Genomic DNA, 19119 nt, shown 5'->3' on the forward strand with positions numbered 1-19119 from the left:
TAGAGCTCATGCTATAAGTTCATGTTTTCTCACATCTATTCTCTTCCAAAAACAGAGCAAAGATTGATAAAATGCAGAAAGACATCTAGAGGTTAAAAGGCAGAAAAAAGAGAAAGGGGATGCGGCAGAAGGAAGGGAAAAGAAAAGATCTCTAAAGGCATGAGCCTGAAGACCGAGGCCCACCGTGCTCCAGGTCCAGAAATAGGCAGGCAGCAATGGTTGGAATTTCAGCTTCTACTGGGATTTGGAGACTAAAAGTGTTCCCTTGAGACAAGTGACCTAGCTTCACCCCCAGAAACTGAACCAAGCTGCTTCTGGCTTAGTGTAATATTACCACACAGCAGGAGACCCAAGTCACCAATATAAGACTTGGTTCTTGACCAGGGGCCAAGGAACTGTGCAAATTATTAGACAGGAAGGGAAGAGTACAGAGAGAGTGAAAGAAAAACGTGGCACAAACAACAAAAATGCCTTTCCATCAAAATGAGCTCCAATCTGTAATTCAAAAACCCATAAACAATTAAGATTATAGGGACAACTAAATCAACAACCTACAGAATCGGACAAGAAGATATTGATAAATCTTAATTATGCTGAAGATTTGAACACATCTCTATCAAAGAATGATAGGTGAAGAAAAAAATTAACAACATAAATGATTTTTAACAAAGCTTCATTCTTGACTAATAGGTCTTGAGGGAAAGTCAGGTGGAAAAACCCCTTTTGAAAAAGACTTTCCTCCCTGAGAGAAAGAAAAAATATGTGAAAAGAAGTTTCCCTTTCTTCCTCTCCTGGGACACAGTTACATGACAACATGCTGCCTGGAGCTGTGCCAGCCTCCTGGACCACAAGGGTGAGACCTAGTTGGTGAAGGCCAACCACCGAGACAAACACAGGAAAGCGGGACAGAGCCTGGGTTCTTGACTTCATCACCTGGCTGCTGCAGCGCCCCTAGAACCACTGCCTGCAGATTTCTTGTCGTGTTAGATACAGAGGTTCTTATTGTTTACGCCATTTTCCCTTGTATATTCTATAATTTGCAGAAATCCCCCCAACTGATCTATAAATGAAGCAATTTCAATCAAAATCCATACAGAAGTTGTCATGGAACTTGATAAGCTGCTCTTAAAATTTATAAGGAAGAGCAACAGGCCAAGAATAAGCAAGCCAATTTTAAAGGACAACAACATTGAGGACTTGTCCTATCAGATATCAAAGTGTATTATAAAATTCTAGAAATTGAGACAATGTGATACTGCTGCAGAAATAGACAAAGAGTCCAGTGGAATAAAACAGTGAGCTCAGACCAAGGTATATGTGGAAACTTGACATAATACAGAAGGAGCATTACAGAGTGGGGGGAAAACAAGACGACTGGTTATACATATACAGCTTTATACCATACACAGAAAATAAATTCCAGATGGATATGAAAGACCACAAATACCAGATGAGTTAAAGAAGGTATATGAGAAGACCATTATAACACAAAGATAGATAAAGATTTTTTTCAATAAAACCCTTAAAGTACAAATCAAAAAGGAAGATTAATAAATTTGACACATTAAAATTAAAATATTCCACGCAACCAAGATTCCTGTTGGGACAGGCACGGCCCTGAGTGCACAGTCTTTGCTGTGTATGCCAAGAACGCAAGGCCCTGCTCTCTCTTTCATTTCTCAGGATCATGTTCTCAGCGAGCAAACTTGAGGGGTGAGGTAATATCTCTCCCCAGACAAACAGCAGGCTTGATTCCACTCAATGTAAAAGAGAGATTCTCCAAGCACAGCGCTCCTCTTCTGTAATGCAGCCCACTGCACCGGCAGGCATCTGTTGCCCCTTGGGACCTGGGGGGCACGGGGAGTCAGCACCATTGTTATGGTTTATAGTATAAAGTTTACATTTGTTTCTATAGGTCCCTCTGTTTTTTAGCCTTAGTTCTACATTTAAATGCATTCAATACTCAATACTAGTTTTATTTATCGAGTCTTCTCCACCGCTTTGCTTGATTTCTAGCTCTCATATTTTTCAGGAAAGGCTTCCTGGAACTTGATTTCCCGCAGTCTTCTTTGCATATTTAAAATGTCTATCTGTGGTTTATACAATTGAACTTGGCTGGATTTTAAATCGTAGGGTCGTATTTTCCCTCCCTGAGGACTTTAACACTATATTGTCTCCTTGCACTAGAGAGGACTATGAGGAAGTCTAACACCAGAATGAATTTTCCTCCAAAAGGTGACTCGATTTTGTCTAGATGCCCTTAGAATTTTCATTATCTTTGAAGTCCATTAACACTGAATGTGTTTCAGTGCTAAGGAATCAGTATCAACTTTTCCTGAATGATGCGTTCTTTCAGTGTGTAAATTCAAGTTTGCCTTTATTTCAGTAAAATGTCCTAGTATTATAATTCTGATTTTTTTTTTCCTGTTCCATTTGTCATGTTCTTTTCAGAGATACCAATTATCCTTACTTTGGACTTCCTTTATTCTGACTCCATTATATCCTTCTCTCTTATCTTGTTATACTGTGTTATTTTCCATTTCATTTTCAATTTTATTCTTTATGCCCCTGAAAGTATCTTAGGAGTCTCTTTTCTTCTTTTTTGATGTTTTTAATGTAGTATTCATTTTTGTACGGTTATATATGTTTCTTCCGCTTCCTTCCAAGCTCTGTCAGTTCAGTTTTCTGGTCTTTTTACTGTTTATCATTTATTCCTTGAGTCCTAGTATCTCTTCCTTGAACAATTTTATTTTTCCTGAGAGATCATATCTAATTTCATTTCGCGGAAAACTGTTAGCAATTTTTCTGGTGTGTGTTCTTCATCTGGCTTTTGTTTTCACATTCCTTTCCTCCCATTTTCTTATGGTATCTTTGTGTAAGCCCCTTGCTGGTGAATTTTTGTTATGTGCTCATCTTTAAATGAATAATAGGAGGTGGGGGGTTGATGTCAGGGGAGTGATTTAGGGTGACTGCACTTGAATTTCCATCTATTGTCTTAGAGCATTTGTTACCAACACTCTCCTCTGGGCAGCAATTTCAGATCTTGCCTAGCAGAAGCCTCCTTTGCACTGTGAAGTCCCATATGACACAGATATTTTCACCTGATGAAAGCCTTTAATTCTCTTCAGCTGACCAAGGTTACCAGCTGCAGGGTGACTCATCACTCACGTTGCCATTTATCCTGACATATTGACAGTCTTGTTTCCAAGATGGCTTGTCTGCAACCTTCCTTGTTCCACCACCCGACCTCTCCTGCCACTCTATGGCAGCCAGGAGGACTCCAGAAACATCCCTGAGCCTGCCCAGGCCCCTGCCCTTACTAGTCCAAGCCAGTGTGCACAACCCGTTTTGGTGAACACTGTAATCTGCCTGAGATGGCTGAATGCAGGCAACCTCGCTCAGCCTTTTACCTCATCCCACCAATTTTCCATGCATTTAGCAGCTCTCCCCACATTACGTGGGGTGTGGGTGGGGTGATGATTGGGAGCATAGGGATATGCAGGTTTCTTCTGTTGTGAATTATGGAATTTTATTTCTTGTCCTTGGTGTTTCAGATTGGTCCTTAATTGCTAAAAAGTAAAATAAATCCATTTAGCAAATCCTCTCCCCTGACAGCCTGACTTTTTTTTTTTTTTTTTAATGATTTTATTTTTTTCCCCCAAAGCCCCCCAGTACATAGTTGTATATTCTTCGTTGTGGATCCTTCTAGTTGTGGCATATGGGACGCCGCCTCAGCGTGGCCCGACGAGCAGCGCCATGTCCGCACCCAGGATTCGAACCAACGAAACACTGGGCCGCCTGCAGCGGAGCTCGCGAACTTAACCACTCGGCCACGGGGCCAGCCCCCTGACAGCCTGACTTTTAAGTTCAGTCTCTTGCTAGGGGGTCCAGTAACTGCCCTGTCCTTCCATGAGATGATAAATTAATGACTCTGCTTGGGAAGAAAAGATGTAAGGAAACATGACTCAAAGGGAGAAATTTTAAACTCAATTTAATATTTGTGAAAATATGATCCCATTTATTTACCCATATTTTGATTAAAATGGCTTCCTTTTATACTTGGTTCTTCTCCTTTATTATTTGTTTTAAAATATATCAAGGACATTATTCCTATAAATGCATACATACATAATTATTTTAAAGGACTACACAGAATTTCATTATATAAAACTTCTGTTGATATTAGGATTATTTATATTTTCACTATTATAAATACGCAATAAAGATTCTTACATACTCATTTTGCTCTCTTCTCCATCTCTTTCATTATGCTAAAGGTAGGAGAAGGAATTGCTGTGTGCAAAGGCTATGCCCTTTTAAAATTGAGATATATGTTACTAAACTTACATCCATAAAGGTTACCTCAATTTAAACTCCCATCATCAGTAATGAGACTGTCCATTTTCTCATACTGATACTCATACTGGTCGTTATAATTCTCTTAAATCTTTACCAATCTGACGGCTGAAAAATCATACAAGTGTTTTACTGTGCTTATATTCACTTAGGAATTGCATGAACGTTTTAGAAATACTTTACCCATCCAATGACTATAAAACAATATTCACCAGTTTTTTTGTATTCTTTTTTTAACATTAAATTTTTGATCCATCTGAAACGTATATTGACTTTACGGAAACAAGGCAAAAAGGTAGGTGGCTCATCTTTCAACGTTTTCTGGGGACAAAGGCCACCTAAGGAGTATCTAGGACAGAGATCTGCAAACCACTGCCTGCAAGCCAAGTCTGGCCCACCACTATTTTCGTAAATAAGGTTTTATTAGAATGTAGCTATGCTCATTCTTTGGGTATTGTCTAGGACTGCTTTCATGCTCCAGTGACAGAGTTGAGTAGCTGCAACAGACACTGGATGACTTGCAAAGCCTAAAATTTTACTATGTGGAAATTTACAGAAAAAATTTGCCAATCCTTGATCTAAGGAACATACTTAGTCCCATTCCTTGGTTACTACTGATTAAAGACTCCAGAGATGGTAAAATTACATGTTAATTTGTAGCTTTTTCTCTGGTAGCGATACAAGTAATTTCTATCCCAGGGAAAAGATAATCTCTAAGGTTACAGTTTATGGCCTTGTTTTGTCTCTAACTGAGAAGTCTTATCTTAATATTGCCTAGAAATACCTAACTTCTCAAATGCTCTTTGGATGGGTTTAACATCTTACTGGTTCCCTCATAAATTAATGAGTTAAAAACAATCTTTAATATACGTTTCTTTTATATTTACATAAGAGTCATGATTTTTGCCTTTTAGAAAATTATATTTTAAGAAGTATGAGGTAGGAATCCAGGTTTTTTGGTTCTTTTTTCCCCTAAATTGCTAGCTATTTGTTTCCAAAACATTTGTAGAACAATCTGTCAATCTCTCTACCTATCTAATTTCGTATGCTTCCTTTGTCATTTATGTGTATTGAATATAAGATGATTGACTAATTAGAGAATATAATTTGTGTATTGGTTATAAATGTCAAAGACCACAGGCATTGCTGCTCAAAAAAGTCACATGTTATTTTTCTAAAAATCAAGCAAATCTCTTCTTGAGCCCCAATTCTACCTGTTGATAGAAGACAAAAGAGATGATTCCAGTAAACTCAGTCACTTCAGGTTTTTTCAGTCATTTCAGATTTAAACTCACTTAACATTTAAATTTTTATCAGGGTGACATATACCTTTCCGGATTCTTTAGAACAAAGGAACTGATGTATAGTCATCATGTCACCCAGGCTGGGTGAGGGGCCTCTACTAAGAGATAAGACAGCCTTGCTGGCGCTCAGCAAGGTCATCCCTAACAGCACATATGCTTACATGTCCATGCCCATGTAGGTCTCTGTGTCTGGGTCACATCCTCTGTGCCTCCCTCATCCTGACAGTTAGGCTTCTTCAGGTCTCAGCACCCGCTCTGTTAGCTTCTGTCAGGAAATGGGAAAACTGTATTTGCTTCTCATGCTCCTCTGGGACTTCAGAAAAACTGTCAGGCTCTCACTGCTCCATGGCTCCCCCTATATTGCCACCTCTAGTCTTCTTCCTTGTCCTGGTGTCTGGGGGAACTTTCAATCCCCTCACCCCCACTACCACTACCGCCACTGTGGGGACTTGAGTCTCGGGGCAGAGTTAGGAAAGCTGAATACCCCACATTTGCTATTCTCCTCTCTAACTCTCCCACCTTAGTCTGGGTAATCCACAAGTGGGAGAGGCTAGGACTTCATCTATTTCCTTTCCAATCTATTGGTTTGGGCATAACTTTAGGCTCTGATTCCTTCAAGTCTTTAGGAAAGCCTAGCTCTTACAAATGAAAAGTCTTGGTTTTTGAGAATAACAACCTTGCTGTACATTTTTAAAGGCCACTTTGGAGCTCGCAAGCCCAGAGTTTAGCTATTTGTTTCTGTATTCTGCATAATCCCTCCCATGAAGCAATGTACCGGGCTGACTGGAGGGTCTGTGGTTGGGGGGGCTTCCCTTAATACCTTGATATCAATCTTTTTTCATACAACTTTTGCTTTATATTCCATAGATAACTACTGGTTACAACACATCTAAAACTGGAACTAGCACACTGCATCGGAAAAAGCTCTTCACTTTTTGTCATAAATACCAGGGGCATCAAAAGTGATCAGGAATGTCTAAGAAACATCCTGCTAGTGACGTCTGCTGATAAGGAAAGGAAAGTCATAAGTTATAAGGGAAAGGTATAATTGAATTCTGGATTGGCTCAGTGATGTTGAGATCTTATACCTATTCCTCTATAATTATAAAAACACCTTTATTGTTGAAAAACTTGCAGTACAAAAGAACCTTGTCATTTCAAACCTGAAACTCTCTGGTATTCCAATACAATTTTGTTTCTGAGAAATAATTTTCTAAACTCTACAAGTAAGAGAACAGTCTTTACTAGATTCTCACATGTGTGGGGGACTTTGGACTCTATTCTGTTTAGCTGCTTATGCGGAACTAATCTCTAGTTTTTTAATACATTTTAACAGCTTCACAGGCAAAACCTCATCTATTCTTCATCTTTGTGGCCTTTCTAACAAATTTTCTGGCTACTCATACATGTTTATTTTTCCATATGAACTTTTTGAAATTAAAAATCATGTTGTCAAGTTACCCCTTTGTTTTCTCATCTTTGGATAGAAATCTATCTAGGTCTGCTTTTTGTCAGTAAAATAAAATCAAATAGTATTTATAGGTTTTGCTTGGATTCCCTCCGATAATCATTCAAACCCCTCATTAAACTGAGATGATAAAGATTTTTAATATCAGTCCACCCATTCAGCATTCCAAGATGGGGAGGTGGATGTCCCAGCCAGAGAACTTTGTCTCTGCGTGATTTTCTGCTTGTTGAAACCACTATGCCAGTGCCAGATTTTGGCATCTGGTGCCCTGTTCAGTTTGGCTTCTCCTCTTGTACATGGTGGGACTGTATCTGGTCTCCTTCCTATAATTTCTACCTGACAGCTAGGGTAGTGCACGGAACAGCGGCCCCTTTAAGCCTGAAGTTCTGAGAAACCTTTGGAGAGAAGTGTGTTATGGGAAGCACGGTGGGCTTTCGACATGGTGATGCTGCATATGTATACCCCCAGTCCAACCCTCAACTCTCCCACCAACTCCGCAGGCAGCAGCCTTGGCAAAATACCTTCACAGCTTCTAACACATTACAGAGGCCATTAGTCTCCTCTTTTAGTAAATGGCTCGCTTTTACCTCCAGACCTGCCCCTCTGAATTAGAGAAGAGCATTCTCACTTTGAGAGGGAGACGATGGGCAAAGAGAAGAAATTGTGGGGAGTGGTCCAGAATTTTCTGCTCTGACCCCTTCAAGACAGTCTTAGAATGTTCAGCTGTGATAGCAAAAAGGTCTTTTAGCTTTGGTTGGTAATATACCAACACCTTTGTTGCTGGTACCATCTACTCTAGATAACGGTTTTTGGCCCCCTGCAGACTTTACACCATGAAGCTATTACTGTCCCTACTATTCCGTCCAGCTCTGCCTCCACCTTCCCTATCAACGTCTGTCATCTGTACTTTTTCATTTGATTTGCAAAGAGCTAGACTCCAGTATAAAAACTAGTCCATGCTAGAAGATCAGCAAGTATGACTGCCCTAAGCTGGTTTAAATTACTTTCATGTCCACTTACAACTGAACTAGCAAACAATGAGGTTGTCCTTGTCCAGATTCCACCTGACCCCCCAGCGGCTTGCCCTCACAGGGACCTGGGAGTGGCTCAGGGAATCCTGGCAGCTGAAGCCCTAGCAGCCACCCCTTCCTGCCTTTGCTTAGTGAGAGCCCACAGTCTGACAGGCACCAATGAGCACCTCCCACCCCCTCCCACTCCTTTCAGGGGCTTTAGAGTCAGGCGGTGGAGGAGCCTAGCAAGTCACTCAACTCTGAGCCTTATTTCCTCATCTATACAATGAGGATGACAATAATACCTACCTCATAAGGATGCAGGGAGGATTAAAAGAACTCAAGTGCTTCACAAAGTGTCCAGAAGCACTCCAGAAGTACGGGGGGGGGGGGGGGGAGGGGTGTTCTCCCAAGGTTGAGCTAAATTTTACACAACAGTATAATTGAAAGCCTTTTCTTTATTTAAACACTTGCTGAAATAGAAAAAAACCCAAGCTCTGCAAAAATATGGAGAAATACTCAAACATTCTAAACATATACAGGTTTTTTTAAACTTAATCTTGTAAGTTTTACAATACTTATTATTAAACCTCCAAAATACACTCTAAGGTTCTTATTCTTTGAGGAAAACAAACCTAAAGGCAAAGACAATAACCTTTTCTAAGTAAAGCAAGTTAAAATATCATTCCCTGAGGTATTAAAACAGCACTTAATTGCTACACAATTCCCTGTCTTTGAAGAGAGTCTGCAGCACAGATATTAAATTGCTGCCGAGGGTTTAGACATTTAACTTTCAAGAATTAGATTGATGATGGTCATTATTTTCAATATTGTTGTGTATTTACCCAGCAGATTTCCCCCAAAGAGCGAAAGGGCTGAACAGAACCTGAAAGCCAAGTGGAGCAGGCCTGAGGCCTTGAACCAGCCTTTGGGGTGACAGGAGCCCCTGTGGTGAAGGGGCAAGGAGCCTCCTCCGCCTGACTGGAGGGCTCTGTGCAGGTGTCCACAGGTCCCAAGCAGCAGTAAAAGAACCTGGAAACTGCACTTTGGAAGCAGCAAGACAGACTTCAGCTGCAGAGCACAGCCCAGCTGAGGCTGCTCACTCCACTCAGCTCACGTACAGTCTGTCCGGGCTCCAAGAGCAAAGGGCACTGTTCTCCAGCGCTCGTTTGCTTCCTCCTCCCCGTAGGAGGGTGGGGAGTATTGTCTGGACTGCAATCCACAGCCATAGATGCTGAGGGCCTGAATATGATGGGAGACTGGCACCCGAGCTTATCTTCCAGTTAGCTCTGTGAGATTGGGTAAGCCATTTAATCCCTTACTTCCCCCATCTATAAATACACAAGGCTGGACAGATCTCTAAGTTCCCCATGAGCATAAGAGTCTGTGCTTCCAAAGTGACAGCAAAACAAGATTGAAAAAGAAATACGTGTAAAAGAAAAAACTTTAATGTCATAAAAAATCACCTCACGGTTTAAAGAGTCATGAAGAGAATGGTTCAAGTCATGATTTCACAACTTAATTACAAATAAACTAAACTTTTTTCCATTAATGCACTCTTTTACGCTATATGACAGACAAAAGATGACTTACTGGTGATTCAATGTCCTCTAGGAGTAAAACAGAGCAGCGTTCACATTTCAGCAGAGTTTGGGCCCGATGCATTATTTTCTTGACAATTTTCTCCAGGTCAGTCTGTTCTTCAAAGAGGTCGTTAACCACCTCTAGCAAAGCCTAGGAAAGATGAAACAGATGTACTTAGGTGGATGTAGGACTGAATTAAAAAAAAATTTTTATCTCAAAATTGCATTTAGTCTCTGCTGTAAGAAAACATAAATATTTTAATGTGGTTAATTTTTAAAGCATTTATGATTGTTTGGACATATTTCCATCATTTTGTTTTATAACACAGTCTTGAACTGCAAAATACAACTTGAGAAGAGTGCCAGTCCATATAATCCCACATGTAGCTATATGACTACATCCTACATAGCTGATGACTACATGAGCCCATATAGTCATGAGCTATAGGCTTTTCTCCCTCCTACAGTAGTTTTTCTGCAATGCAACTAGGTATAAACCCAACATTTTTAAAATAACAAATACTTGATTTTCTCCAAAGCACATTTATTTCAGAAAATTACAAAGCAGCTCTTCCTCACCACCAGGAAAACAGAGCTTTGTGATCAAACTTGAGACATTTTCATTAATACACATCTCTCACAGAACTCCAAAAGAATTATAGTGGTGAATGCTAATTAAGTTTCAGAGCCTTCCAAAAAAATATACAAAACCACCATTAATCCCTCTACATAAGAAGTATTGCTTCATGCCAATCTGTCAGGGAAAACATTTCAACACTATTATATATCTCAGGAAAGAAAACACCATTAAAATTTCTGTTAAAATAACAGAATGAAAAGCATACAAATTAAAGGGAAAAAACCCTTAAATTCTAACTTGAAAACTGTGTACTCATTTAAAAATGAAATTGTAATAACCTGTCACTTTATCCAGCTAAGTCAGCTTGCAATTTTTGCATTGAAATAATATTTATTTGGAATTTCTATTTTCACGGATATTTCCAGAGTTTTAAGAACAGTGGACTAAGTACATGTAGTAGATATTATGCGTTTATCAGAGAGCAATCAGAAAATTACACAGCCAGTGAATTGGCCAGAGGGTCCTTTATTCAATAGATTTAATAAGATATGCACTCTCAAGTCTCATCTCTCACAAAAGGATTTCATGGGCTTTCAAATTCACATCCATTCATGTAGATGGTGTTCAGCATCATCTCAGGGATGTGACAAATTTTCAGCTTTAGTAATGAATTTGATTTGTCCTGAAACCATTTGAAACATGTCAAAATTTCTTCTCTGAATCTATTCAGGTAGAAAAGCATTTGATTGAGTTAAAAGATCCATGAAATGAATTTAGTTCACAGAGCATCTAGAAGAGGACCAAATACCCTTGGTAACATTTTCTCTAAAGAGAGCTTGTGAATATGCCTAAGAGCCATGGGTTGCTTATGATCGCAGAGCAAAGAGAAAGACCAGGAGGTAAAAAAAGTGTGAAGTGTGTCCTGACTGTTTGGCATTTGGATAGCATATTGTTGTAAGAGGTCAATGTGCAATAATTTCATATTCAAATATAACAATAAAAATTAGACAATTGTCTGAGTGATTACCAACAAAATTCCCTGTTATTAAGGGAGAATACAGTATTTCCTTAATTATCCAGACAATTTCTTCAGATGGATCATATTAACTGAACAATTATTTAACTTTCCAATTTGTTGTGACTGCATGGATAGGGCCTCTGGGACCCACATACAAGAACATTTATCTCAGAGGAAAAACTAATTGTGCCTTGAGTCTTGCACTGACAAAGCACATTATAGTAATTTTATTGTTTCTAATTAAAAATTGCTGCTTTACTAACAAGTGGTACAAGTTTCACAAATAACACAGCTGACTAGTTCCAGAATAGGAGAAAAAGAGAAGAAAATCTAGGATGATATGTAATTTAACAGACTTTGGAAGCCTGCCACTCAGTTGAACACTCCCTGCTTCCTGACCTCACTTGCATTCTCCCCAGTCCTTCTAGTGACCTTCTCTTGCTCCTGGTCTTATCCTGGGACATCTTCCCTTCTCCTATACGTTCTCCCCCAGATTAACCCACCTGGTACCCTAGTTTTAAATACTATCTATATGTTGATAATTCCCAAATATTAATCTCGAGTCCTGATATCTCTTCAAAACCTTAAACTTCTGTATCTAAATGTTAACTTGCCAGCTGTACCAGCCAAAAGTCATTTTGACTCATTTCCCACATCAATAAGCCTTGTATATTTCACCACTAATTTGGGGGGAATCTCTCGCTTCTCACTGCCCTAGCCTCAGCCATATTATTTCTTTTTCTTTTTTCCAGCTTTATTGAGATATAATTGACATATCACTTTGTGTAAGTTTAAGGTGTACAAGGTGATGATTTGATATATATATTGCAAAATGATTTCTACAGTAAGGTTAGTTAAAACATCCATCACTTTACATAATCACTTTTTTTTTGTGGTGAGAATATTAAGATTTACTCTCTTAGCAACTTTCAAGTATAAAATACAGTATTGCTAAGTATAGCTGAATATTAGATCCCCAGAATTTATTCATCTTCTAACTGGAAGTTTGTATACTTTGACCAGTATCTTTCCATTTCCCCCACACCTCAGCCCCTCACAATGACCATTCTACTCTCTGTTTCTATGAGGTCTGATTTTCATAGATCCAACATATAAGTGAAACCATACAGTATTTGTCTTTGTCTGACTTATTTCACCTAGCACAGTGCCCTCAAAGTCCATCCATGCCGTCACAAATGTCAAGATTTCCTTCTTTCTTATGGCTGAATAACGTTCTATTGTATTTTTATACCACAATTTCTTTATCCATTAATCCTTCCATGAACACTCAGATTGTTTCCATGTCTTGGCTATTGAGAATAATGCTGCAATGAAGATGGGGGTACAGATAGCTCTTTGAGATACTGATCTCATTTCCTTCAGATATATACCCAGAAGTAAGATAGCTGGATCATGTGGTAATTCTATTTTTAATTTTTTGAGGAAACTCCATACTGTTTTCCATAATGGCTGGACCAATTTATATTCTCACCAACAGTACACAAGGGCTCCCTTTTCTCCACATCCTCACCAACACTTGTTATCTCTTCTTTTTTCTAATAGTCATTCCAACAGGTGTGAGGTGATATCTCTTTACGGTTTTGAATTGCATTTCCCTGATGATTAGTGATGTTAAGCATCTTTTAATGTACGTGTTGGCCATTTGTATATCGTTTTTGGAAAAATGTCTATTCAGATCCTCTGCCCATTTTTTAACTGGATTATTTGTGTTTTTTGCTATTGAACTGTATGTTTCTTATATATTTTGGATATTAACCCCTTATCTGATATATATGATTTGCAAATATTTTCTCCCATTCCATAGGTTGCTTCTTCATTTTGTTGATTGTTTTTTTTGCTGTGCAGAAGATTTTTAGTTTGATGTAGTCCTACTTGCTTATTTTTGCTTTGGCTGCTTGTGCTTTTGCGGCAAATCCAAAAAATCTTTGGAGCTTTCCCCCTATGTGTTCTTCTAGGATTTTTATAATTTCAGGTCTTACATTTAAGTCTTTAATCCATTTCAAGCTAATTTTTCTGAGTGGCATAAGACAGGGGTCCAATTTCATTTTTTTGCACATGAACATACAGTTTTCCCAACACCATTTACTGAAAAAACTATCTTTTCTCCACTGAGTACTCTTGGCTCCCTTGTCAAATATATGTTGACTGCTTATGCCTGGGTTTATTTCTGAGCTCTTGATTCTATTCCACTGATCTATGTGTCTATTTTTAATGCCAGTACCATATGGTTTAGCCAGCCATGGGAGTCTAGTGGTTAAGATTCAATGCTCTCACTGCTGTGGCCAGGATTCATTTCCCAGTCAGGGAACCACACTGCCCATCTGTCAGTTGTCATCCTGTGGCAGCTGTGTTGCTGTGATGCTGAAAACTATGTCACCAGTATTTCAGATACCAGCAGGGTCACCCATAGTGGATAGGTTTCAGCAGAGTCTTCCAGACTAAGACAGACTAGGAAGGACATGGCCACCCACTTCTGAAAAAATTGGCCATGGAAACCCTATCAACAGCAGCAGAGCATTGTCTGATATAACACCAGAAGGTGAGAGGATGGTGCAAAATGACGGCAGCGTTCCACTCTGCTGTACACAGCATTGCTAGGAGTTGGAATTGATTTGATGGCACTGACAACAACAAACCATACTGTTTTGATTACTATAGCGTCGTAGTATAGTTTAGGAAGTGTGATGCCTCCAGCTTTGTTCTTTCTCAGAATTGCTTTGGCTATTCAAGGTCTTTCCTCTCTTCTCTCTAGACACACAGAGCAAGCTTTCTCCTGCCCCAGGGCCTTTGCACTTGATATTTCCACTGCCTGGAATGCTCTTCTCAGATCTTTGTGTGGTTTTGCTCCTTTATTTCATTCAGGATTCTGCTCAAATATCATGTCCTTTCAGAGACCTTCTTGATCACCATCTGAAATAAACATCCTCCCAAACTATCCTTCAGTGACCTCTCTCTATCCCTTTATCTTGCTTTACTTTTCTTTGTAGCATTTATCACTACCTGACGCTATATTATTTTTTATTTGTTTGCTTCTCTATTACCTATTGTTCCCACTAGAACAGTAAGTTCTATGAGGTCAGGGACTTTGGACAAATAGAGTACCTGAATAGGTTCTCTGAAGAGGACACACAATAAATATTTGTTGAATGAGTGAATGAATTGTGCCATATATGATGATGCAAAGATTAATAATACATGAAGCATCCCTTAAGGAGTTCAAATTGTAGTTGGAGAGGAGGCCCATCAACAAATATACAGTGAGATAAGTATCCACAATAGAACAATGGCAGTGTATACAAGGCAAAAGAGTAAGCAAAGAAGGAAAGAGTAACTGGAAGACTGAGCTTGGTCCTGAAGGATATGCAAGGCAAATGGCAGTGGGAGGAAAAAGGTGGAAAGCAGAGGGAGAAATGTGGCTAAAGATATGAGAAAGTGAAACAGATCGGTTTCTGGAAACTGAGGACTATGTTGCTGGAGTGCCAAATGAAAGGAGGAGAATGGTAAGACATGTGGCTCAAGATGGAAACAGGATCCCAGTCACAGAAAAGGTATGGTATGTTATGCTAAAGAAGATGGCTGTGGTAGTCAATTGTGTTTATCTGTTTACTGTGAAACATTCATAAATCATAATGTTAGCAAAGAAAATTTTTAATCAATTTGATTACCAGATTAACTAAGGGTTTCCAATCTTTTTGAACACCATCTTGTTAAATATATTTCTAAATTGTGACAGCAATTTCCTATATTTAAAAGCATAGCAAGCCTAATATAATTTAATCTCTATATAATAGTTTAGCATTTTTTTGAGCATTGGTCTTTTTTTTTTTTCTATTTAGCTCTATAACTGGTAAAGTCATATGCGATCAATCCCCCATGCATGTTTCTTTATAATCCTATAAAATAGTGTTTCCATTATTGTCCAGTTATCTTGTGATACTCTTCCAGAAAACCTTTCAATTCAAAACCAAAATTGGTGCAGTGCAGTGAAATCAGTCATAACTTACCTTGCTTCCTAAAGGAACTAAATTGTAAAAATATCATTAAATTGTGTCATTGTTTCAAAGCTATAAGTAAGCAACAAGATATCTGCTGCCTTACAGTATAGATGTGAAATTAATTTCCTTTTTAAAAGAAGCTGGTACTACTATTTCCCCCCAAACAACAGAGAATTTGTATCCACTTCCACTTGGGCTTATTGCTTAGAGGGGAACTTCAACCATTTGAATTGATGTCTAAACCGTGGAAGGATTAGACAAGGAAAAAAGATTCCTGGCCTATTCAAAGATCATCTGCTGTTTTTAAAAGACACAATGACTCACAGACACTTGAAAGACAGAGAGCTTTGAGAGTTTTCAGCAATGTTTCTTTCTACTCACCCTGCTTCTTTCATATTCTTTCCTTGAGGCAGCAAATAGCTGAGCATTAGATATAGCGATTCCACAAAATGGAAGATACATCTGCATAACCTGGGGGCAAAGAGAGGGTTAAGAACATTAAAACATCACTGAACCAACTTCCACATTTCCTGCATGTGCCTGATTGTAATATTTTCCCTTCAACCATAAAGACTGAGTATGGAGTTGTTGATACTAGTATCTTAACTTCAGAAGGGATATTTTTCAGAGTTAACTATAGGACAGCCTCAGTCAAGCTTTGAGTAGGGATGGTCACATCCATGAAGACAAGAAGGGAAGCAACAGACTATGATGGCTATGATACAGTAATTGCGTCTAAAACATCTTTGTATTTCTTCTTTGATCAATAAAAAATGAATAAACAAATACTACTGATATATCTAGAATTTAAGGTAAATGCCCACACTCACATTTGGAGGTAGGCAGGGTATAAGTCAATTTCTTTGTACATATGTGTCTATAGCAGGGATCTCAGTTTGACCCTAGAACTCTGTCAGCTGCAGATTATGTCCGTTAGGATGGGCCCAGTGGGAACTTAGGGGCCAAAGGGCCTAGTAGCCTTATGCAAAAGAGCTCAAATTGTGTCCACTGCTCTGCTGACATAACTGGCCATGAATGCAAATTGGTGGGATGGTCCTACAGAAGGGTGTTTGAGGAAAGGCTGGGGATCTTTTAAGAGAGCGCTCCTCCTACGGGAAGAAACAGCTAGGCGTGATGGGCCTGATTCTAACAAAGACTTTCTCATCACAGGGGGCCAGGTCTAGGAATTTTCAGTACTGCCTGGCACTCTCACTCAAATTCATTTCCAGAATCTCTGATTCCAGAAGAAAGAATGCCCCAAGTGAAAAATCGAAAGAATTATTCCCCTAAATTCTTCACAACAAAGGGCATTGTGACAAGTGACATTGCTTTGGGACTCCTCTAAAGCAGAGGGGAAAGCATGTTTTATATCACTCTCTTTCTCTCTCTCTCTCTGTCTCTGTCTCTGTCTCTCTCTCTCTCTCTCTCTCTCTCTCTCTCTCACACACACACACACACGCACACACCCCACACACTGTGGTGCCCTGTGAAGAGGTACAGAGCAGCAGCAAAGCAGAGCAATTCCTGCCACGCCCAGAAGAGGGCAGGCCTGCTCAGGAGCACCTGTGAGACACTCCTGGGACACCCAGAACAGAATTACCTGGCGTGGGAGGTCATTTTGCAGAGGCTTGAGGCGGACAAAAGATAAAAGGCAATTCACATGCCCTATCATTTCTTTCCTATTAAAATCTCGCTTTGGCTACCTGGGCATACTCAACTCTGACCTCGGGTCCCTGAAAGTGTTTCAGAATGCTGTAGAAGCTAACGCCGGGACCCCACTCTCAAGAAGGGAGAGAAACAGCAGGATTGGTATTAAGTAGAGGTACAAAATCAGTGAGTTGATTTTTACAGATCTTTTCAGGATAAACTCCTCCACTGAATTTGATTCCAAGTAAACTAATATTTAATGAGGACCTGCTATGTGCCAGATACTCTCACTTCATTTCTTCATTTGAATCGCACATCAACTCCTCATGGAGGAACCTCATGTACATTTTAGAGATCAGGATACTCAGTAACTTGCCCAAACTAACACAGGAACTCAGGTCATCTAATTCTACTACTGATGATAATTCCTTACAACATGCTGCCTTCCAGAACTGGATGTTATTTCTGTCACCTCTCTTTCTCCTTCCTTACTACTCCCCCTCATGCCTTAGGAAGTTTGTCAATAAGTCAGTATAAAGCTGTTGACATAAAGCTGCCAGATATTCTGCCAGAATTTCCCTGCCTCTAGCCAGAATGAGACCATTTTCAACATCACCTACACATACAGAAAGCACTTTCCTTACAGTTTTTTGTTTTTTTTTCTCTGCCGTGGGGACAGTGACTATGGTGGAGGTGAAAGAGAAGAGGAGATACGGGTTATTTAATTTAACTCACCACCCCTTCCTTCCTTCCTTCCTTCCTCCCTCCCTCCCTCTTTCTCTCACTCCCTCTACCCCTTGCTTCCTGTATTTATTTGCCTTCAGGGGCCAAATTTAAGATGTATTATAGGTCAAGCAAGTAGGAAGAAGAGAAGGACAAAATGAACATATGAAATGTTCCCTAATATATCATAGGCTTGCTTCAATTCATTTGTAATACGAATATTTATTGAGCTGCAAGCATTGTGTATAATTAAAAAGAATCTGAATTTTAAATCAGATGACCATTGGCCTTTATATGGCTGTTCTGTGTGAAAGTGACTATGTCACTTAACCGCTCTGAACCTATCTCCTTATCTGAAAATGCCTGGTTTTGCATGGTAATCCTTCTGGTCCTTTTTAGTTCTGATATTTGGTGATTCAAATAATTAGACACATCAGTGAGCTACAATATTCTATTTGCCAGGGTAAACAAAGAATTCAATAAACATGCTCACGTCTTACTCAAGAAATGATCGTTTGTAATAGTAATTGATATTGACAAAGCCCTTGGATATGACGTTAAGCATTTTATATGTACTATATTGTTTGATCCTCACAACTACATATGTTATACTATTAATTCTATTTTACGGATGAGAAAACTGAGGCTTTATGAACTTATCCAAAGTTACTGGGAGATAATTCACCACGTGGGTCTCTCACATTTCTGGACATCTTACAAACAAAGGCACTGGCTCTGTCTTACAAGGGTGTTTGTATAGTGAACAGCCTTGGAAAACAGATAGTGTCTCTTCTTCAAGAGCAAAGAGCAGAATTGTTTACTATGCACTATTATGAAGACAACATCTCCCTCTGGGGCAGAGGTTAGGCAGGCTTACTGTCCATCATAAAAGATTTGAGTTCCCCACATTTAAGGTTTCTCTCCTGTAACATATGCCCTGTATAATCTATGTGATACTGTTACTAAAGATCTTTATCTCAAGTCAGAAGTACCTGTTCACATATCATTAAGACTATTGTGGTTTTTGTTTCATTCATCCTGTAGGTGTATATATATATATATGAACTCCACAACATAGATACTTAGTATTCCTAATTGTAAGGTAAGAGCCCCAGGAAGAATTACTAGAATCCATGTTAAATTTCTTTACTCCCTTTTTTACTGAGCCAGTTGCTACTGATTTTATTTTCTCATTCCATTGATTCTCCCCTCTGCTACATTACATTTCCCTTATTTTAGTGATTAAACTAGAAATGTTATGTACATACTTAATAAAATCTGAATTTAACATCTGTAGCCTCCTGCCAAATAAGATAAGAACCTTGTAACACCTTAACTCTCAACACTACTTTCCTGGTATACATGTTACTTTTGTTCTAGTCTATCCTGTTTTGTACTGCAAATTGGACATTAT

The 19119-nt window shown here is 39.1% G+C and overlaps 1 protein-coding gene across 1 annotated transcript in view; it reads right to left on the reverse strand.

The window, feature by feature from the left end:
- PDE11A (phosphodiesterase 11A) overlaps window positions 1-19119 on the reverse strand; it is a 383893-nt gene that overhangs the window by 219076 nt on the left and 145698 nt on the right. Inside the window, exons 3-4 of the mRNA XM_014834082.3 lie at window positions 15717-15806; window positions 9732-9872 (exon numbers count right to left, since the gene is read on the reverse strand). Coding sequence (XP_014689568.3) covers window positions 9732-9872; window positions 15717-15806 — 231 coding nt within the window. The remainder of the gene's footprint in view (window positions 1-9731; window positions 9873-15716; window positions 15807-19119) is intronic.

The sequence above is a fragment of the Equus asinus genome, chromosome 4 (genome assembly GCF_041296235.1).
Source record: "Equus asinus isolate D_3611 breed Donkey chromosome 4, EquAss-T2T_v2, whole genome shotgun sequence".
NCBI lineage: Eukaryota > Metazoa > Chordata > Mammalia > Perissodactyla > Equidae > Equus > Equus asinus.